General features: G+C 46.4%; 1 protein-coding gene across 1 annotated transcript in view; it reads left to right on the top strand.

The window, feature by feature from the left end:
• Txnrd2 (thioredoxin reductase 2) overlaps nucleotides 1-23,112 on the top strand; it is a 54,061-nt gene that overhangs the window by 22,556 nt on the left and 8,393 nt on the right. The window contains exons 9-12 of the mRNA NM_001256474.1: nucleotides 6,480-6,499; nucleotides 7,321-7,412; nucleotides 9,803-9,977; nucleotides 21,388-21,524. Of these exons, the coding sequence (NP_001243403.1) occupies nucleotides 6,480-6,499; nucleotides 7,321-7,412; nucleotides 9,803-9,977; nucleotides 21,388-21,524 (424 nt within the window). The remainder of the gene's footprint in view (nucleotides 1-6,479; nucleotides 6,500-7,320; nucleotides 7,413-9,802; nucleotides 9,978-21,387; nucleotides 21,525-23,112) is intronic.

The following is a 23,112-nucleotide window of genomic DNA, read 5'->3' as shown; positions in this document are numbered from 1 at the left end:
CACTGAAGAGTGTGCCTGACTGGTGTCCACCTTACCCTCAGTCAGCAATTTGTTTTATTTATCTTTTTAAAATTTTTATTTTAAAGAGAATAAAGTCAAACAAAATAAAACAGAATTAAGCCAATCAAAACAAACCAGTGTGAGTGACACAAGACTTCAAAACAATAGAAAATAGAGAACATGGCAGACAAATAACAGCAGCCACGGAAGTTCTCTGAGATTACCAGTTTAGAATCCAGGAGCGGTGCCGTGTGAGGAGTCCTGTGAGTGTGAGTGGAGATGTATCCTGCCGACCCAGGAACGAACTAAGCTGAAAGAAACCGACTGGAAATGCAATCCTGATGCTATAACAGGAACAGATAAAATCTCAGTGCAGAAGCTGGATCCTGCGCCATTGGAAGCCGTGATTTGAATTTCCTGCTGCCGATACTGCGTCCTAATCCGCACGGCAGGGAGAGAGACGTATGAAAGCTCTGAGAGCTGGAATCGGTGAACCAAACAGCGTTGAGAGCGGGACTGGCAGGGAGCCCTGCATCGACCTGCAGTGAGTGAAAGAAATGGGGACCCTTTCGTAGACTAGGAGGCTCCAACAGAGGACATGCTGGGAATGAGCAGACTAGCCGGAAAGGGCCCTACAGTGACTTTAGTCGCATATTCCCCTCTCAAGCGGGAGTGGTGGGGAGCGCTTGGCCTGGTGACGACGTGGACTAAGATCCAGTAGGCTAGCCCAAATCAGGTCCCTGCGCCTGGCAGTGTACCCTAGCAGTGAAGCATTCAAGTAGGTTGACCTGGAGGGGCAGGCCCAGCAGAGGCTGCCCAGGTCTGTGTCTCCCTAGTACACTGCAGTGGGCGGGAACACCTAGCCGGCAGATTCAAACAAACGGTAACAGACAAAGAGAAAAAAAAAAAACTGGGCCTCCTACATACACTTGTATGGAAGGAACAAAAAGTATGGGAAAAGGGAGCAACAAGAAAGGGTCCTCAGTCCCCAATCCTGAGAACACTGATGCAGGAAAGGTAAATGCAAAAGAGAATGAAGACAGAAAACATGTAGTATCAAACACGGTACCTATAGACATAAAGCGGTATCTCCAGAGCCTCATAGACGAGTTCAAAAATGAAGTATTTAATGAAATAAAGCAAGAAATAAGTAGAATAGTTAGAGAAATGCTAAGTACCGCCCAGGAAAAAACAGATGGTGGAATGGAAGAACAGAAAAAAAAGGGGAGAATTGTTTTATGGAGAAAATAGAGAAAACATAGAATACGTGAAGCAGGTTCAAAGAGATTACCAGGAAACTAAAAACTCTATTGAAAGCTGGCATAACAGCTTGAAAGAAACTAAGGATAGATTATCAGAACTGGAGGACAGATTTGTAAGGTGGGAGCATGAAATGAAAAACTTTTTTTTTTAAATGAAAAACTTCTTAAAAATAACAAGAAAACAAACAGCAATAATACAAAAGCTAGAAGATGATAAGAGGATCTATAACTTAAGAATTAAGAACATAAAAGAAGAAGTAGGGACTCAAACAAATGAACTACAAAAGCTATTCACAGAAATAATCCAGGAGAATTTCCCTAATTTAGCAAAAGGTAAAGATACTCAGATGTATGAGGCATACAGGACCCCAGCCACCTACAACCCAAACAGAACAAACCCAGGCATATAATAATCAAAATTCCAGAAATCCAGTATAAGAACAGAATATTAAAAGCCGTCAAAGACAAGAAACAGATCACTTACAAGGGAACACCCATCAGAATTAGAGCAGACTTCTCAGCACAAACCATCAAATCATGAAGAGCGTGGGGGGAAATAATTTAAGCTTTGAAAGATAATAACCTCCAGCCAAGATTGATATATCCTGGACAACTGTCCCTAGAAATTGATGGAAAAACAAGGTGCTTCCAGGATAAAGAGGAACTAGGGGAATTTGCAACCACCAATTCAACTCTACAGAGATTACTGCAGGATATTCTAAAAATGAAAAATACCAAGATTCCAGAAACAGTGGCAGAGAGGCCACAATGAATGGAGCAGAAAGAGAAATGAAGAGGACAAACTGACAACTAATGACAGAAAAAGAGCTCAACAGAAATGAGGCAGAAAAGGTTGGATGGTAGGAACAGCCATTTTGGAGAAAACAAGACATCATAATAGGTAGTGCTGATTTAATATCCTCTTGTTTTAAAGTCCCATCAAGCTTTTGTTCTTCTGTCTCCATTGGTTTTAATGTGTTGTATCTTATTGGATTTTATTATATGTGATAATATAAACAAAAACTTTTATAGACAAGGAGATTATACAGAAACCATTGTTCATTTTCTGTTAGTTGATTCTAAATACCCTGTAATACTGTCATTCTCTTGAACGGTTTTACATTGTCTTGATACGTTTGATGCTACAGTATACAAAGTTATACCCAAAGATTTTAAGGGAAGAGACACTATGGTAACTACTATTATGTCGAGATTATCTTGTGGTGAAACACTATTTTGCTTAAATGGCTATGCTTTGACTTGCGCTGTTTTGTTGTTTTGCCCTCTTTTTAATCTCAATCTCCTTTTTATTATCTACTTTTTCATTTTTATCCTTTTAATTAAGGGAAAAATTAATATAAAATAGCAGGATATATTATAGTAACCCACTTTGATTTCCTATTAACTTGATTTGAAACTCTGTATTGCTCTCACCATCTTGTTTTGACTGATTTTCCTCTATTCTGTTATGCTTGATAGTACCAAGTTTGAAAGTATAGGCAACAACTATGAAGACAATAAGATTCACTGTGATGCCCATTCTGGTTGACTGTTATCTTCTTTTGAAGTCCTCTAATGTCTCCAATGTTTTGGTTTTATTGATCTTATTCTTTACTGTTTTGTTCAATTTTATTATAACTGATGATTTAGGCAATTCTTCTTAAGAGAGCAAGAGGCAGTATGGTAACCATTGTTGATCACCTTGTATTTTGTTTTTACATTATGTATTATGTCCATCCTTTTGATTTGACTGACTCTGTCCTGGTATGTCACATTTGGTTTTACTTTCTTCAAAAAAAAAAAAAAAAAAAGTAATGAGAACTGTGAGAGTAATAAAACCCAGAATGTGTAATTGTCATTGTACAAAAGAAAGGAAAAGAAAGTTCTCTAAAAGATATAACTGCATATATATTTAAGTGTATAAGATAGATAACCATATTACTGAGTTTTGTTGGATCATTGAACAAAACTGTTTGCAGTCTCACTGTTTGAAAGTCCCCTCTATATGCTTTAATTTTGTAACTTCAACAACTATTTCTAAGATGACAATATGTAATTAACTAGTGATTTCCTACTGTTTATTTTTTTTGAAAGTCTGTATAACTTGTACCCTTTTTCTGTTTTTTTCTCTTTTTTCTCCTTAAATAAAAAAAAAAAAATAGAAAATCAACAGTGGTTACCATAAGGCCTCTTACTGTCTTCCATATAGCTGCAGATAGCTTCAGCATAGTAAAAATAAAACAAAACAGGACAGAATAGAATCAATAAAAATAAAACAATGAATGTAATAAAGAACTTCAAAACAAGACAATTGTACCATAATGTATCCTGTTATCTTTGAAATAGCTGCCCATGCCATCAGATGTAACAAAATCAAACAAAACCAAACAGAATAAAACCCAACCTAACAAAACAATGAAAGTGATACAGGACTTCAAAAGAAGATAATAGGGAATTAAACAGTGGCTACCACCCTCAGAAGATCTCCCATAGATGCTCTATTGCATGTTGTTATCCCCCTAGTAGATGATCAGACTTCAGGCCCTAGACCTGCAGAGTCAGTGAAACCCTAAACACTACAAGCATTGAATTGTGTTTTACCTCAGTAGCTATCATCACAGCCTGTGTTTCTCTGAATCAGCTGGTCACTTATGGGATGGGAGTGGGTAGGGAGGTTTTAGCTCTTGTTTGCCAGCCGGCATGCCGGAAGGGGCTGGCATCTGGCTCTCCCTGCAGCAGCCCCCACATGACCCTGATTCACAGGGAGGGATTGCTTCTTGATGATTTCTTGTTCTCTTCCCCTGCCATCTGTGAATGGTGCAGGCTGCGAGTGGTGACTCACAGGAAAAGGCTGGGATCTGTCTGTCCCCACAGCACCCCATACATGGTGCTGATTCCCAGGGAGGGCTTGCTTCTTTGTGTGTACTCAGCAATTTGGAGCTGGCACCTGTGAAGTGGGAGCTTCTTCTCACACTGTGTGGCCACAGGGACAGGTAGTTCTGGGTGCTGTGAAGGCTCTGAGGGCAGAACAGTGGTCCCCAGCTCCATTATTAGCTCCCTGTGCAGTTTTAGGGGGCTAGCACATGTGAAACAACCTTTTTATTTGTTTGAAACAGGGCCTCATTATGTAGCCCACACTGGCCTCAAACCTGTGGTGTTTCTCCTGCCTCAGCCTCCCAAGTGCAGAGATTTCAGATGTGTGCCACCACACCCACCCAGAAATGAACTATTTTTGTCAGAGTCAGGATTGTTTTATTCTCAGCAATGGAGAAAGACTGAGAAAAGGCCCAGCTCATTGCCCTGAAGCGTGGAGGCTACAACCAGCTCATTCCCCGAATAGGGTCAACGAGTAGGCTCCTAGATAGCAGGGAGGCCCCATTGGCAATAGAAGGGCCACTGTGGTGCCACTGTGCTAGTGCCTGCACGGCTCAGCAGGATGCAGACTCTTTTGTGGGCACCACTGGAAGCAGTGAGCAAAGGACACTGTGTGTTGATTACTGACACACTTTCCCCAGGTGGATCTGGCTGTTAGGGCAGGATATTCACCACAGATGAATGCTGTTTGTACTTTAAGTAACTTGTAATTTCATATCCTACAGGCTTATGCCTTTCACCATATCCATCAAATCCAAAGAGAGTTGTTATGTACTGTCATGTGGTACATGAACATGTGCACCCATATCTGTTTCTAGGCACTGCTAGCCCTGCATGGGACCTGGAAGGCATCTCTGCTCTCCTGGTCTCCTTTTGTCCTTCTCGTATACTGAATGGGGTTGTGTGACCACCTGGTATCACTTTGTGCCCTACCAGGTAGCTTGACTCCATCCCCAGCTCCTGAGGAAGCAGCATGTCACATACTTCCCGCAGGGCACTTGTAGTATTCTAAAGGATATGCTGTTTCTTGAAATGGAATTATATTATTAGTATCTGCCAGGATTAATGCTGACATTAGGTTTATCCATCCTTCTATCACTTCCTCTTGTTCAGAGGCTCATGGGTGATCTGACAAGCCCACCCACATGGGCCAACCCACCTGAGAGCTCCTGTTCTGTTGGGTTTTGAGCCTGCTTGCATGTGTGTATGCATGTGGCCTTCACGAGTATTTTCATGTGTGTATTGATGAGTCTGCACATGCACATTTGTGCACATGTATATGAGTGTACACGTGTACAAAAGTGATATTATTGTGTACAAATGTACTACACATTGTATACTGTGTGTATGCATGAGTGTGCACATGTATACACAACAATGTGATGTGACTGCATATGTGCATGCCAGTGTGCCCAAAAATATGTATATGTGCATGCACATGGGTGTGTGCAGATGTATGATGTACAAGTGTGTCTATGACTGACTATACATGTATGGATATACCTGTGAGTCAGTGTATGTACATGCGTGCACACTCATATGGAGTGCAGGATTGACCACAGGACAGGATTTATACTAAGTGTGGGTCAGGAATGTAGCTCAGTGGCAGAGCACTTGCTTAACATCTGCAAGATCCGGGGTTCAATATCTCTACCACAAAAAAAAAAAAAAATCAAAAACTCCTAGAGCAAATATTTCTAGTAAATCTCGGCATCCTCTGTCCACCACCTTGTGCCTTCAACTGTTGCTTCAGGGAGCTGGCTTTCCTGGCCCTGGGCCTAGCTCTGGGACAGGACAGGCTGCATGGGTCTTCTACCCTGGTTTTCTGTAGTCTCAATGTGTTGTGCTCACATAATATGCTTTCCCAGGGAAACCCTCCCCCTCTTCCTATCTGGTTCCCTCACCATCCCACAAAGCATTTCCCTGCTTCCACCCTGGCTCCAGGAGGCCTAGGGGGTCTCAAGGCAGAACTCATCTCAGAACAGGAAGAAAACTCTGTGCTTCTCCTAATGGACATTTCTTGATGCAGCTGCAGAATCCTGAAACTGCCTGGTTCCTATCTTGGGACAGGTGCTATTTGTCACTGACCACATGCCCTTCACCACCAGGCAATTTGCTGATTCAATAATATTGTTTGTCATGTTGTATTTCACAACTGTAGTCTCTGGGAAGGGCTTTGTGTCTTGGGACGACTTGTTTGAACAGTCAGCCTCAGTGCTCATTAGCTGAGTGCCTGGCACAAAACAGAAGGGTCCTTCTGTGTCCCACCCTTGGGATGACAGCTTGTGTGCCCATGTGAACTATGTAACCGCTTACTCCCTGTGCTTTCTATTTCTATGACAGGTTGGTGGTCGGGGCCAGCTGTATCCTTTGCTAGTGTGTAGGTAGCTGCTCTGTGACGTGGACTCGTGTTCTTCATGTCAAATGTTCTTCCTGACTGCATTCCCTCATGATGGCCCCTTTGCTTCCTTGGATTAGGCTTGTTGGGCTTTTTGGGTCAGAGGGCCTGTGCCCAGGGGACAACTTGATGCTGACCTCTATGGCTGGGGTTTGCTGGAAGCTCTTCGTGAGCCACACGCTGAGACAGCCAGCCAGTTGGGGCAGGTGGACACGGCCGTGAGGCTGCCAAGTGATCTCCCTCGAGAGCTGTCGGCTCCGGTCTCATTCCTTCAGAAGGAGCAGTCAAACCAGCAGGGTTAAGAGAGGAGCCCCACGGGGCCCAGGGTCAGGATAGAGGATATCTGAGGGAAGATGAAAGCCCTGGAGCCCCCACCTCACTCCGAAAGCGCAGGTCGTGGGCAGCAGTTTTGCATCTTCTATCCATAGGGCTTTGCTTCCCCCCAGCCCAGCTGGTGATTGTGTTCTGGCTTATCCAGGATGCAGATTCAACCCTGGAGGCTGAGATTAACTCCAGAGCCAGGATAGAAGCACTGTACAGGCACAGGGCAGCCCATTCCAGATTCACAGTGCTGTTGAGAAGGCTTGCTGAGAGAGCCCTCAACCCTCAGCCCCCAGGCTGTGCACATGAGACCTAGGGTAGAGGGGACCTGCAGCTCATGGCTGGCGTCTTCGCTGGGGCTGGCAGATTGATGGAGGTGTGGGCAGCTAGAGTGGGGACCTGAGGATCTTTTTCCTTTGCTTCCAAAGTCATAATCTGTGAGTATTCCTTAGCCATCCTCTGCAGATGTAGCCCTGGAGTGTGCTGGCTTCCTCACAGGGATTGGCCTGGACATCACTGTCATGATGCGAAGCATCCCACTCCGAGGCTTTGACCAGGTAAGCCAACAGCTTCAACTCCTACCGTGTGGTGCTGCTCTCCCAGAGGTCTGGGCCCCCTTCTAACTATCTGTCCCTCAGGCAGGTACAGGCATGAGCTAGGAAAGCAGTCTCATGCCTCAGAACAGGCACTTGAGTTGGAGGAGGACTTTATTATTTAGGAAATATGAAAGCACATTTGTGGGAGGTTAGAAGAAAGGCTAGTAAGTGGAGTGTGCACGCAGCTATGTAGATGTGCTCCTACTAGGCTGCCACAGGAACATCTTTGGCATGCCACTCCTGGCCTCAGACTGGTGGGCTGGTCTTACCTTCAGGTTGTCCCATTAGTATGTGATGGGGATGTGTCCCTGAAGGATTGTTCCCTACCCCAAATACCCCAACTCCCTACTCCCTCCTTGCTGAGCTCTTGGGCCCCAGTGGGGGTGCCTCCTCACTAAGGCCAGCCGCAGGCAAGGAGAAGCAGGTGAGAGACTGGTCTGATACTGGATGAACATTGCAGGACAAGGCAGCCCATCCATCCACCATAAGCTGAGATGAGACATACACAAGCCAAGGGTGAGCATGCAGTTCTTGTGGGTTAGGTACCCTGCACATGTAGAAGCACTCAGCACATCCTGGGAAGTTAGTGCAGGCTCATTCACCATCAAGGTCAATCTTGTCCCATAGGAGCTATGGGGTCTGAGGGGCTGTGACTGCCACGTGGCTAGAGTACAGAGGCATTGTCTTATGTGTCTGAGCAGGTGCATGGGTGTGTATCTGTACTCATCTTCATCTTGGGTGCAGATGCCCGTATGAACTGCACTCCATCAGCTCCTGCTATGGAGTCGATGGAGATTTTTTTTTGTAACTAAAGCTCTTCAAGACCTGGGGATTGGGGGCTGGGGATTTAGCTCAGCCGCATAAGCGCCTGCCTTGCAAGCAGGCGGTCGTGAGTTTGATCCCTGGTACCGATAAAAATAAAGAAGACAAAAAAAAAAAAAAAAAGAAAAAGACCTGGGGATTGGCAAGTACAAGGTCATGAGTTCAATCTCTAGTACCATAAATAAATAAATAAATAAATAAAATAAAATAAAAACTCTTGAAGGAATAATCACCCATTAAACTCTTTAAGTCTGAGGATGTCATTGTCAAAATGTTAAATAGTCCGTGTTCCCTACCAAAGAGGATCCATCATGGTCTGAGACATCCTGTTCCTGGGTTATGTTTACACCTTGGATCAGAGGCCTGGCAAGGACACATCCAAAGATAGAAGGGGTCAGGCCTACTGTCTCTAACCTCAGTTCTCTACCACTCCAACCACTGCACACTGCTCTAATCTGCAGACATATCTCTTTGTCCTGTGCAGTCACATATGGCTTCATCCTAAAGCTGTGGCACATAGCTGTTACGTCCTTCAGGGTGTACAACCCCAGTCCCTTATAGGACACATTATGTAGGAAGCTGCTGAACTTCTCTATGGGGAGGATGTGCAGTAGGGTGCAGATAAAGCTGAAGCCTGAGAGGCAAAGAGGCCTGCAAGGATAAGGTTTGTGCTTTGGGAAGAGTCTCTGTGACCCAAGCTGGAGCTCCAGGAAGACACCATCCTTGCAGACAGGCCAAGTGGCAATGGACCTGAGCATACCCTGTAGTTAGTTCCCCAAAGCCCTGGATGTTTGAACCTTTCAGGAATCCAGAGGATTGCAAGAGGAACAGGTAGCCAACATGTCAATTTCTCTGCTTGAGCAACCAGAAGAACATTCCTGCTGTGTAGAGCTCCTCATACATATGGTCCAGAATAAGCCAACTTACCTGGGAAGGTGTCAGGATTTAAATCATGACTTGTGTATTTCCTCCAAAAGAAGCATCTGTGGCCAGTTTCACTGCTAGTTTATGTGATACTCTCACACATATCACACTGTCTGGGAAACTTGGCCACCATCCACAGCCAGGGCATGGGTACATAGGGCCTATTGGGTCAAGAGGGAGAAAGGCAACCCTTTCCTTCTAGTCTGTGCCTTTGCCTGCTGCCCCTACATTTCTCTGGGAGCAGAATCTTCTTCTGGCTGCCCCCGCTCCCTGATGGCAACAAGGTCACACTCACTGGGTTGGGTAGGGAGAATAAGGTCATCTACATGGGTCTGGGCAGAGTTCCTAGATCCAGCTAATTCTTTAACATTGGCATCCAGAGAGGAGCCTGCAGACCAAGTACCTCCTGACCAAAGTGCTCAGCATGTGAGGTTTTGGGCCAAGAGGGACTGAACGCTCTCCTGGTTCAGCTTCCAGAATCCAGAGAGCAAAAGGACCTGGAGGTGAAGGTAGTGGGTGCATACCCCAAATCCTCCAATGGATAGACCCCTCTTCATCCCTCACTGGCACCTTATCCTCATGGCATGTCCTCTTGTGCCTTGCAGCAAATGTCTTCTTTGGTCACAGAGCACATGGAGTCTCATGGCACCCGGTTCCTGAGAGGCTGTATCCCTTCCCGCATTAGGAAGCTCCCAGATGGTCAACTCCAGGTCACCTGGGAGGATGGCATCTCTGGCAAAGAGGACATGGGCACCTTTGACACAGTCTTGTGGGCCATAGGTAAGGGTGCATCAAGCCATACACATGCTATCTCTGATCCCCTGGTGAAACCAAGAAGAATTTTGTTCTCTTAGGATAGGACCCCTACCACCACCAGTTCTGCTGGCTTCCAGATAGGTTGGCTGCTACCTGGTATACCTCAAGTGCTATTGTAACGGCCCCTAGGGACAGTGCCCTACTGTCCCAGCACAGTGTGCCTCTGTTTCTTTTTCCACTTTTTCCACTGTGAAGTTCTAAAAACACAAACCAGAGACCAGATTTGGGTTCACAGTGTTATCATTTTGGAAAGACGAGTGACTTCTGGCTTCTGTGGACTTTGATGGTTCAGGTTTTGGTGTGTACAGTTCCTATGAAGGCTATACAGTTCCTAAACAGTTCCTATGAAGTTTAAGACTTGATTTTTTTTCTTTAACAAATCAGATGTTATACATTATAAATTCAAACAAATTTTGTTTCATTTTTGTCTTTGAGACATAGTCTCCCTATATGGTTCAGGCTAGTCTTGAACTCACTGTGTAGCCCAGGCTGAGTTTGAACTCTTGGCATTTCTCCTGCCTCAGCTTCCCAAGTGCTGGGATTACAGGCATGGGCCACCATGCCTGGCTTTAAATTACTTTTGTTTTGTGGCAGTACTGAAGATTAAACTAAGAGATTCTCTACCACTGAGCTATAGACCTTTTTATTTTTTATTTTGAAACAGGTTTTTACCAAATTTCCCAGGCTGGGCTCAAATTTGAGATCCTCTTATCTCAACTTTCCTAGTAGCTGGAATTACAGGCATGAACCACTATACCAAGCAAGCCAGTTGTTTTTAACACAAAAATGATATACAGGCCAGGTGTGATGGCACACTCTTGTAATCTCAGCACTCTGGAAGCTGAGACAGGAGGATTACTGTGAGTTCAAGGCCAACCTTCACTATATAGTGAGACCCTGTCTCAAAAAATACTACCACCAACAAAAAGATACACATATTTAAGGAGTTTTTGTTTGTTTATTTGTTTGTCTTTTTGAGACAGGGTCTCACTGTGCAGTTCAGGCTGGCCTTGAGTTTACTTTGTAGCCCAGGCTGGTCTTGAACTCACAATGATCCTCCTGCTTCAGTGTCCCCAGTGCTGAGATAACAGGTGTGAGCCACCATGCCAAGAACATTTTTGAGTTTTTAAAATTGTGGTGACTTACGTAACATATATAGCATTAAATATATGTAGCATAAAATTCACTTTTTGGAGATGGGGAATGGTGTTGGGACTAAACCTAAGGGCTTGCACCTGCTGGGCAGATGCTTTGCCACTGTTATACCCGTGTCCAATTCACCATTTTAACCACTAGGTGTCCAGTATAGTGGCATTAAGTATTTTTACATTATACAGCCATCACTATCACCCATCTCCAACACTTTTCACCATCCTCAAGCTGAAATTTCATCCTTGTTTAAATATGACTCCTTATTCCTCCCTTCCTTGGCCCTGACAACTGCCATTCTACTTTCTGTCTATATGAATTTGAATTTGATATCTCTAGGTATGTCATATTAATGGAATATATAACATTTCTCATTTTATGTCTAGGCTCATTCTCTTAACATAATGTCCTCAAGATTGTTCCATGTTATAGCCAGTATCAGACTATCCTTCTTTTTTAAGGGGGAATAATGTTGTTTATTCATTCATCAGCTAATAGACACTTGAATGGCTTCCATCTTTTAACTGTTGTGAATAGTGCTGTTATGAACATGATTGTCTGTAAAGTAAGTGTTTTTAATAAGAGAGTGATACCAGGCCTGGAGATGTGGCTCAGTGTTAGAGCACTTACCTGGCAAGTCTGAGGTCCTATGTTTGATCCCCAGCACTGAAAAACAAAACAGACAGCATCTCCATGCAGACATCCCTGCCACCTGCACACAAGTATCTTCTGATTTTGCCTTCTGGTTTTCCTAACTGCCCTGTGAACTTGCACGTTGACAGTGGGAACAACTGAGGTTTTGCTTTCCCAGTACTTCCGGTTCTTTGAGGTCTTTGTCCTGAGCTTTGTCCCTGACGCCCTGACATGAGCATCAGAAGCTAGGTTACTCTCAGAAGCTTCACCTAGCTCTGCCTCAATGAAACTTGTGCTTACCAAGTTGCCCAGGTAGGCAGTTCCATCAGTATTTTCCAGACTGAACTGGCCTGGCTGCTGGTGTCCCCATGGTGAGGCTCCCAGAGGAGGAAGGCCACATCGCAGATCAATAGATTTCTGAGGGGGGAAAAAATCCCAAAACAGAAAAACACCTTTTTCTCCTGAGTTGCTCAGAATATGTGGAAATCAGAATGAAATCAAATCTTGGAACTCAGAGAGAGGATTGGATGTATGAGGATCTGAAATGCCCCTGAGTGAATTTAGTGCTTCTCTACCAAATTTGAACAGTTACTAAAGAAAATGTTCTTGGTTGAACTGTCAAAGTAAATTTTAAGTAAGTTCATTACAAACAGTATGAAAGTAATATTTTGTACGAAGAGCTGTACCAATATTTATCTTAAACTCCATTCTAAATGGGGAGGTGGCCAATTTCTTCCTGTGTAACTGTTCCCCTTGTCCCTTGACTTTCTACACCCGATCATGAGCACACACACTTGTCTTGCTTGTGGACTGAGGGGTCAGCTAGCAGCCAGATGCCACTGATGGTAGGGGTTCAGAGAGCCAGCAGCAGTGCTCAGGAAAGCCCCAGCTTTTCTCAACTTCTAGTCTGTCTCTAGCAGGAGACAGGTAAGGGTCCTGCCTGACAGAGTTGTCAGGGTACACACATCCACCCTCCCCTGCTAGGAGTCTGTGCTATTTTTCGTATTTTCAAAAAGAGCATCCCCCAGACGGTCTGCCTGGCTTGATTGATGCTGGGGGTGGAAGCTTTTCGCAGCCCTTGGCCTTTGACCTTGCTTCCCCAGGGCTGTGGCGGCAGTGGTTTCTGGCACGCCTTCTGGGTGGGGGTGGGAGGTGGCGCAGGCATGTGCTGACTGCGCTGCTCCCTCTGAACCTCGTTTTGTAAACATTCAGGAGCCACTTCCCAGTTGAACAACTGGGAAAGTTTTCTACTGGTTTGTACGGATAAGCCTTTAACCAAGCCTTATTTCTACTTGCAATAAAGGATGATCTGCTCCAGGAGGTTAAAATATAATGCCCTGGTGGGCACCACCTACATCTCCTTGGATGGTGACTCTCATCTCAGACATTTAGTGCTGAGTCTGAACATGCTGTGCTTTGAGCTTTCCTGGGCATTTTAAAACAGAAAAGAGAGGCCCTTCTTGCTTTCATGGACACACACAGAAGGGGCCTGCATCAGACCAGACAACAGAGCTTCCAGGCTGCCCATGTCCCGCAGCCACCAAAGCCAATGGATGCTGGCATCATGAAGTGGGTGCTGTAGCCTGGAAGCTGGAGGCACAGCCTTGATCTCCACGTGGTGGATTAAACACATTAGCAGTTAAAGCAGTTAATTGCTGTGCAGGGGGCCCCCTCATTGTTTGTCTCTGAATCACCCGCCCACACCAGGTGTCTCAGATAATAGACTGGGAACTTCAGCAAGGAGGATTTCCTGTCTGCAGATGTGCCGATTACAGCGCTGAGTGAAGACAGTCAGCCTGCCCAGGCTGCCGCGGGCTCGGATTCGCCAGCAAGTTAACCAGTTGTGGCCTGAATCCACTGCCGTCTGGGACCTGGACCAGGATGGGTATCTGAGCAGACACCCTCAGCATAAACATGTCTAAGTTCTACTTGAGCTTAGATTTAGTTTTACAGAAGGGATTGACTCCCTCTGGAGTGTAGTCTTGGAAATACCCAAAGCCGAGACTGTCATGTGCCTCTTGGTATTCCAGGTCCCGCTAAATGATTTTATGTGCTTATCTTGGAAAGATGAGGATGGCTTTGGTGCATCAGTCCTTGGGCCGCATGAGTCCTACCCATGGTAGGAAGAGTCCGCGTGTGGAGGAGGGGCTTCCCTGGGCCTGTGAGGCCCACAGCCTCACAGACATTACTGTTTTTGCCATTGTTTCTGCCATCCTGAGTGCTCAGAGGGCAATGGGGCTGCCTGAGGAGCCTTCTGGAGCTGCTGGTGAGAGAAATTCTCACTCAGGCACTGAGGCCATTTCTGTCTTCTCCAGGCTTTGTCTTAGACGAAACTTGATGCTGTTGTCATCCTGTGTACTAACCACCTCTGAGACTCTGAAACTGAGGGCAGCCAGTAAGCCTGGGTTCTTGGATCTTGGATCTTGTTTTCTCCACTTCCATCTGTTTCCTCCACTACCTTGTGGAGGCCACCATATGAGCCACTCCATGTACACTTTATCCCACACAACATGTGTGGCCCAGGAGGCACCCAAGAAGACCTTGGTAGGGGCCCTTAGTGCCCAAAAGGAGCGTGCATTAGCCAGGGGTGGGCTGTGACTGGAGTTTCCTTCTGGACTCCTTGCTTGCATTTACATGGTGGCCTTGCTCAACTGTGTTCAGCCAGTGGCCCTCAAGGGCTGGCTGGGCACTTGGACACGGGGGAAGAGCTGATGGGCATTGTTGAGCATGGGCACAGTCTGGTCTGCAGAACCTCTCTTCTCCCCCAGGCCAAGCTCACTAAGGTCCTTAGGCCCCTACCTCAGGGGAACCTCACATGTGGGGACCTGGGGCTCATTAAAATGGAACCATTGAAGCAAAAGTGAAGTTGGAATAAGAGAGGAAGGGGCTGGTATAAAGCTCATTGATAAACTATGCATGCTTAGCATGTTTGAAGCTCTGGGTTTCATCCTTCCCCTGGGGTAGGGGGAAGCACCTTATAAATCTGGCTCCTGGCTACAAAGATAAGAGCCCCTTGTGCCTGATTCCAAGTGGCACACAAGTGTTAGGCCCAGCCTTGTGGGCATGGCTGTTGTTAGGAGCCCCATACTCTTTGGGACAATCACCTAGGCTGCCCTTGCAGGCCTGTGTGAAGCTCTGCATGTCTCACAGGGTGGCCACAATGAAAACTCTTTCATCTAGCCCCTCAGCTCCTGGCATGGGACTTCTGGCTGCTTCCTCCGTGCCTTTGCTGTTGCATCTGTCTGGATCACAGCCCCCCTCACTTATGCTGCCTACTCCTGCTGGCACTTAAATCTCACCTCATTTCACGGGTTGTCCTTCCCTGATGGGAACATGTGCTCCAGGCGGGCATGAAATCAGAGGGTGTGCACATTTTCCCATCGCAAATGAGAGAGGCTTGTGGTGCTGCACACGGCCTGCTGCCTATACCCGTGTTCAGCAGAGAAGGTAGCAGTGACTGAAGGCAGCCCTCTGGGTGGTTTTGGCCTGCAGCCTTCAGACCTCTCCTTGGGGCAGGGCTGGCTGGGCAGGCATGGTGTCCAGGCCACTCTGGGATAGGAGCAGTGGCTGGTAGGATGCCGGTGTGGTCTGAAGAGGGTTGGCCTTGCCTTGCTGCTTTGAGGGATCTTTGGAGTCCTGCTGTTGGGAAAGAGGCTCTCTTACCTTGGGGCCATTGGGAGGTTCATAGTTGGCCTGGAGCGGGAGGCAGCTCTGGGGGTCAGAGACTTTTGACATAGCACTTCCTGAGCATGCCCCACCACCACCAGCAGAGCCTATCCATGTACGTATCAGAGGAGGAAAAGAGAAGTCCACTTGGTCCTGGAATTATAATGCTGTCATTGTATGCAGAAAATATGACAGAATGTCATACATTGTTTACGTAAGAAGATTCTCATAGGGCAAGAAAATTAATGAAGAAGTCTCTCCATGACTGAGAAGGCAGGAACTGGCCAGTCACAAAAGGAGAAATACAGTTAATAAGTATTTGGCTAAAAAGTATTGAATCATCAAAGAAGTACAAATTAAAACAGCATGAGAGACGGGAACTACCTCCCTTTACACATGAAGGTGCAGAGTCTAAGAATAAGCTGTCATGGAGTGTTACTCTTGCCTCTCTCTGGGAAGCCCTCACTCTTACTCTAGCTGTCCCTTTTCTGAGGAAGAACTAAACTAACATAGACAAAAGGGTACCCCTAGCATCTTCCTAATGGTGTCCAAGAAGCAGAGACTCACAGGCATCAAATGTCCCATCCCTGGAGGAAGACATTCAGAAGCTCTGGGCAGACACTATGTTGGGTGCTCTAGAGCTGAAGCCATGGGACACAGCAGCAGAGAACACAAAGGCCCTTGCAAAGGGTCTGGAACTGGCGATCTCAGATGCAGCTGGGACTGGGAAGTCTGAGCATGATGCAGAGTGACAAATAGGGACTCTTGAATAGGATGGCATTTATACTTGCCTAAGACAAGAGGTAAATGGTTGGAGCTCAGTACACCTGCATCTTGCTTCCCATAACATGTAGGTATCACTGAGCCTAGGCCCAAGTGTCTGGAGCCACCCTGTTTATGTGTCCAGCCCCAACATCTCCATCTCTCTCTGGTACTTCAGGCCCATGCCTAAGGGGATGCCCATAAAACCTGACTTGGTCCCCAGCACCAGCAGTGGGATTTGGCCTTGCTCTGACCATGAGGGAATGGGACTGCAATGGGTTATTGCATGTGTCCAGGATCAAGGTGCCCATTCTGCCTCCTCTATGGGTACTGCTTGAGTCCTTTGCTCAGGCTTATGGTGGGGACTCAGGGCTCATTGTGCCCTGGCCAGCAGTGCCTGTCATAGCTGCAGAACATGGTCCCATGATACGGAGCACCAGGGTAGAGCTGGTCTCACTGTCCTTAGGAACCAAAGTCTGTTAGCACAGCTTCCAAACCCTAACACATTCACAGCTGCCCTTCATGGCTGGACTTAGGCTTTTGTAGCCCATTCCTTCCTTCTCATCTTTTCCATTGAAAAAGCAGCCACCAAGCTACTTGTGCCACACTGTCCTGTCCTCCTTCATCCTTCCAGCGATCCATTTGTTCTTATATCAGTGGCTTGACTCACATTCCCACATTTTCCCTAAGTGGGTGCACGTGGATGTTCCCAAAACTCCTAGCTTTGAGGTAGCTATGGAGACCAGTTAGCTCCATGCCTATATCATTCTAAATTTATACATAATTATGTTTCCATCAACAATGGGCCAAATATCCAGCCATAGTCCTCATAAGTTTTTAACTGAGTTAAACTATTCCTATACTGATGTCTTTGTAGCCATTATAACATTGTAGCACAACAGTTACTTATATATTTATGATGATGCTGGTAGAAACAAACCTACTTAGATACACAAATACTTATCATTGTGTTAGGGTTGCCTATAATACGCAGTGTAGTAACACTATAGGGTCTAGGCAGGTAGTAGTATAGCAGTGTTGGTTTGTGTAAGGAATCTGATGTTTGCATAATAATGAAATCACCTAAAAACATGTTGCTCAGATTATCCCTGTTGTTAAGCATCATGGGACTGTATCTTTGTATCTTTTGGGATATTGGTACTGGTGTTTTTTGAAGGAACTACAAGGCCCATAGTTACCATGAGGAGCATAAGAAGATACTCTTAGCTTGCTGGGACAAACAGGCAAACAGGAGAAAGCATGGACGTAGCATGGCAGGACAGTCTACTGGCCACTAGCTTCACCATTGGACACTACAGTGCCAGCCCAAATCAATCACCAGGGGTGGCGGGCCTGGGTAGGAAACCCAACAGAGACCTTCCCCCTATCCTGTGTACCTCAGCCCTGCCCACATGGCCCCAGCCCCTTCCTCTTAGGCGGCTTTGCACCTCCCACGTCTAGGCTGATCCTGACTGGTGCCAGCCTGCTTAGCATCAGGATCCTGTGGCTGAGTAGCGCCAAGAAGCTGGAGCCAGCCTCCTGCAAACTTGAGTGGCCTGGCTTAGTGGAGCCCCTGTGTTTTGACGTCTTGCTCTAGGCAGCAGCTGGAGACTTAAGATTTCCTTTTCATGGGGTTTCATCTTCCAGATGTTCAGGTGGGCGCCACCCACTTCCTGGCTGCTACTCAATGATTTCTGGTTTGTCCTAGCCGCCAAGAGCTGTAGGAACTATGCCTTTAACACCAACTCACCTTTGCCATTGAGGGAACTAATCTGAGTCCCTGGGAGCTGAGAACTCCCTGGATTCAAGGCAAAAGTGACTTCCACTGACAGCTGACAGCATAAGTGATGAGGTCTGAATGCTACCGTCTCTGCAGGGTCGGAGTTGTATAGAGCCTGTCTGGAGAAGTGGGCATGCCTACACCGCCAGGGACTGCTATCACCCTGTCCCTCTTGGCCTTTGCACCCAAAAGCAAAATGGGTACCTAAGGATGTGTGTGATGTGATTCAGAGACTACCCCAAAGCCCAGCTCCTCTCTTGACACCGAGGGCTCAAAGCTGGGTCTATTTTCTGAGCAGCCACTGGAGGCATATGGGAGAGGACAAGCCAAAGCCTGTGGTGTAAAGCGGCCAGGACACCTGTCTGCTAGCCCTCACTTCTTAGACTGGTGCCTGGTGAGGGGATACAGGTATGGGCCCTAAGACCCTGCCCGGGGTATGAGCGCTCACATTCTTGTGGCTTAGGTTGGTTTGCTTCTTATACAACATCGATTTTGGGCCGTACTGTTAGATTCTGGGGACATCTGGCTTTAGCCTATCCATGCAAATAATCTGTTGGCAGGAGAGAAATGTGAGTGTAGTGTGGGGAGTGGCAAGTGCTTCAGAGAAGTTCTGGGAGGAAGGGAGCCCTATTCAGGAAGGGCCATGTGGGAAATGCGAGCAGGCAGCTCTCCTGGGGCTCCATGTAGATCTCAGCTCCAGAATGTGTGTTCAGTCAAGGGGCCTGCATACCACTATGATAGAGCCACTGTTCCTGTGAGCACCCTGGATGATGGGTGATGGGTGTCTTCCCTCTGGGGCACACTGCCTTTCCATGCTGCATGGCCCTTCCTGTCACACTGTCTGTGATCATACTCTGTTCCATATGTGAGCCATTTAGTCCACGTAGAACCTTGTCCCCATGGGGGGAGCTTTTAAAGATCCTACTCAGGGCCTAGGGTCACTAGGTCTTTTCTTCTGCTAGACCTCCCCAGAGGTCAGTCCTCAGAACTTTGTATTTTAGAAAAAAACATAATTTCCAGTCCAAACTTAACATCAGGATTTTTTTTCCAGTGCTGGAATTTGAACCCAGGGCCTCTTGTGTGCTAGGCAAGTAGCCTATCACTGAACTACACCCTCAGCCCTACTGGGTTAGACAGACCTTTTTGCATCTTTTATGTATATTAGGATATAATCTTCTAAAGGTGCACCATGAGAACATAACTTTTTTAGTTTCTCTGATAGCAGTCAGAGCTCATCTATGGGTTCACCATCCATGTATTCAACCAACTGTGAATGAAAAATATTTTTTTAAATTTCACTGTCCTGAACTATCTAGGCTTTTCTTGTCATTATTTCTTAATACAGTACAACAACTATTTAGCTAGCATTGGGGTTGTTTTATGCATTATAATAATTTAGATATGATTTAAAGTATATTAGAGCATATTGGTAGGTTATGTGCAAATATTGTGCCATTTTGTATAAGGCACTTGAGTATCTGTGGATTTTGATGCCCTGGCAGGGCAGAGGGGTCCTGGAATCACTCCACTGAGGCTACCAAGGGAGCACTACAATGATGTTTTCGTGTGTTTTATCATCAGCCTCATATGCAGCTAGGTTCACTTGTTCTAGGTTGTTTATATTTCTAGGAATTGTTTCCTATGTTAATCTAATTTTATTTTTTGAAAATATAAATCATGTATGGGAAACAGAAAAAGTCACAAGATTTGTTTGACCAGTATTGTCTGCATGTCTGTCCTTTTATCCTGTTCTCTCCTTTTATATAGAACATCATTTTTATCTTTTCATTGATTGCTTTTGTGAATGTGGGTACATGTATATGCATATGGGAGAGGAGTGTGTGTGTGTGTGTGTGTGTGTGTGTGTGTATTTCCCCATCCTTACAGGAAGGCAGCATGCTCTTTAGGTTCTCTGCCTGCCTGTCCTACTTCCCCCTAGAGTCCCTTGAGTCAAGATAGGGAGTCTCTGTGCTGAAGTTCAGCCAGAGGGCTAGGCTTTGCTGTAAGCTTGTGTCCTTCAGGGCCCTGTGGCCTATGGACAGGTGCAGGGAGTCTCTCTGGGAGCCTGATGCTTTGTCTTATCTTGGTTCCATATTGGCCCATTTTATAGATGAAGACACTGCTGCTCACAGAGAAAGAATGGCTGTCTAGGGTCTCTTGTACATGGATGGCAGGAGGCATTGGCTCTTTGGCATACAGTAGTTCCAAAGCTTACTGAACCAAGCTGAGAGTCCAGCAGGCCTCCGGACCCAAGATCAGAAAACACAGTTCATTATTTAGAGCCTGCAGCATGATGTGGGCCAGAACCTGAGGAGACCTGGCAGGGAGAGAAGAAACCAACTGGGTGGGGAATCAGACCCTGGGACCAACATCATCAGTAGCCTAGGGCTCGGCTGCCTCTACCTCATTCTGTCCAGATGGGAGGCAGCCATCAGGAGCCAGAAGTCCCTCTGAGGAGGCCTGAGCCTGTGGTGCTCATTGCCTGATGGTGTTGGACTATGGTGTAGGGAGCACAGTGAGGCCAGAGCATCAGGTGCCAACAGTACCACTCCACGCTCCAAGGAAGGGCAGGTCTCTCCACTAATGCTGGTGTTGATGGTGTAGCTGGGCCTGGGCCCACAGATAATTCTAGACTCCTGTGCCCAGTGTTCTGATGTTAGGCAGCAGCTGCATTGGCAAGCACCTGCTCTTCCTCATATGCCGGAAAGCAGTGTCTGAGAAGTATTTCTTCTTCAATGAGTACCATCTCACCTTAAGCATTGGTGTTGTATCGCTTGAAAAATGTTCATCTGGATACCCATCAGCTCTCCCCATGGGAAGGCTGCTACCTGCAGAGGCTAGGAGCCCCCAGTACCATCTGTGCTTCACCCTGTGACTGTTCCTAAGTGGCCATTCTGAGAAATATTTTAATGTTGTTTTCTTGAGTCGAGGTCTCCCTATGCCCAAGCTGGCCTTGAACTCCAGGGCTGCCAGGTGACCCTCCTACCTCAGCATCCTGAGTAGCTGAAAGTAGTAAGTGTGTGCCAGTACCCCTGAATTCAAGATATTTTTCTATACTAGGGATTAAATCAAGACCTTCATACTGAGCTATATCTTTAACTCTTTAAAAAAAATTTTTTTTTAAATTTTGAGATGGAGTCTCACTAAGTTGCACAGGGTGGACTTGAACTTGCCATTTTCCTGTCTCAGCCTCTTGAGTGATGGGATTACAGGCATATACCACTATGCCCAGGTTGAAATGATTTAAATAAGCTTCAAATGTTTTATGTGAAAGGAATCATTGGCTGGCCTGTTAGCACGGTTGGTGAGAGGATGGAATTAAATGAAAGGAACATTGGTAAAAACCACTGAAAACACTTTCGACCGTCTCTGACTTTCCTTTAGGTCGAGTCCCAGAAACCAGATGTCTGAACCTAGAGAAGGCAGGAGTGAATATCAACCCCAAGAATCAAAAGATTGTCGTGGACTCCCAGGAGGCCACCTCCATCCCCCACATCTACGCTATTGGAGATGTTGCTGAGGTACAGCTCATACCTACCTGGCCAGCCTTGGTAGCCCGGACTGCTCACCCAAGTCCACCACTCACCTGCCCCAGCCAGGCCTGGGGGAGCACGCAGAAGAGAGATTCTTCTTTCTTCAAACACCGAGGTGCTGAGCTGGACCCCAAGGCTGGTAGGGTGCATTCTGGGAAGGATTGGGTGACACACTGCTCTTTCAAATTCTTTTCCTTTCTCTAGAGGGTTGGTATGGAACAGCTTTAAAAATGGTTGTGAGTGTCAGATGTGGTGGTGTACACCTGTTAATCACAGCAGAGGCAGGAGGATCACCTGGGCTACATAGCTAGTTCAAGGACCACCTGAACTACCTAGAAAGACCTTGTCTCAAAACAACAAAAGAAAACAAAAATGGCTGTAAGCATAATTAGCTGAATTTTACTGAAGTTGTTACTAGGCCAGCCTTGGCATCATCTTGCCCCCACAGGGGTCAAAGAACAATCCTCCACCCCTGTGCTGCCCTCTTGACCTCAGTTTACCCTGTGAGCTGCAGGGAGGTTCAGCTCCTTCCCTGTTGAGGCTGCACATGGGACAGGGCCTCTGCTGTCTGTGCTGCGGTGGCGTGGGGGCCAGTCCCATCTTTCCTGGGTGGGGAATTCAACCTGGAAATGGCACCAAGGCTCTGCAGCCTGCTGCCACCCTCCGGGTCTGCAGCTGCAACTCTTTCCCTGTTGTTCTTTCTCCCCTGGACAGTGGGAGCCAGAGCAACCCAAGTGAGGCCTAGTGGATGTTCCTGCATGCTTTTCTATGTTTCAGGGACATTCAGTCCTCATCCCCGTCCTTCATGGACCCCCAGCAAGAGACCTGAGTAAGTGGTCCCCACAACCTCAGGAATAAATTGCCTGTCCTGTATGTTTGTAGCAAATCTTAGGGAAGGTGACTCGAGGCCTCAGGCCGAACAAGCCCAAAAGTGTTCCCCGTGTCCTCAGGCTCTGTTGTCTCTTTGCTGTGAGACCTGCCCATGTCCTCTGTATGTTTGTGTCCCGGGGCTACTAGGACAAATAATAACAAACTTAGAATGATAGAAACTTATTCTCTTACCTTATGAGGAACAAAAAATCTGAACTTAAGATATGGGCAAGGCACCTCTGCCTCACGGTGCTCTATGAGAGCCTTTTTTCTGGGCTCTTCCAGCTTTTTGATTTGTGTTTTGAGGCACAGTCTGGATTTGTAGTGTAGGCTGGTCTCAAACTCCTGGTGATCCTCCTGCTTCAGCCTCCTGAGCACTGGGATTATATATGTGCCACCACACCTGGCTTTCTCCAGCTTCGGTGGCCCGAGACATTCTTCATATCCTAGCTGTATCATTTGTCTCTGTCCTTTTGTCACATAACTGTCTCTCCTGTGTGTCTTTATGCCCTTATTTGTCTTGACACTTTGTCTGTCATCACCCCAGTCCACTACAACCTTAATTATATCAGCAAAAACCATATTGTCAATAAGGCCACTTTGTGAGATGCCAGGTGGACTTGAATTTTGGAAGGACACTGTTCAGCCCACCCCATTGTAATACCCATTCACCCAGCAGGTGTTACTACCAGGATTCAGCACTAGG

This window comes from Cavia porcellus, unplaced genomic scaffold (assembly GCF_034190915.1).
Source record: "Cavia porcellus strain 051 isolate PalLab524CR breed Dunkin Hartley unplaced genomic scaffold, mCavPor4.1 scaffold_16, whole genome shotgun sequence".
NCBI classification, from domain to species: domain Eukaryota; kingdom Metazoa; phylum Chordata; class Mammalia; order Rodentia; family Caviidae; genus Cavia; species Cavia porcellus.
This window is presented reverse-complemented; position numbering and strand designations above follow the sequence as displayed.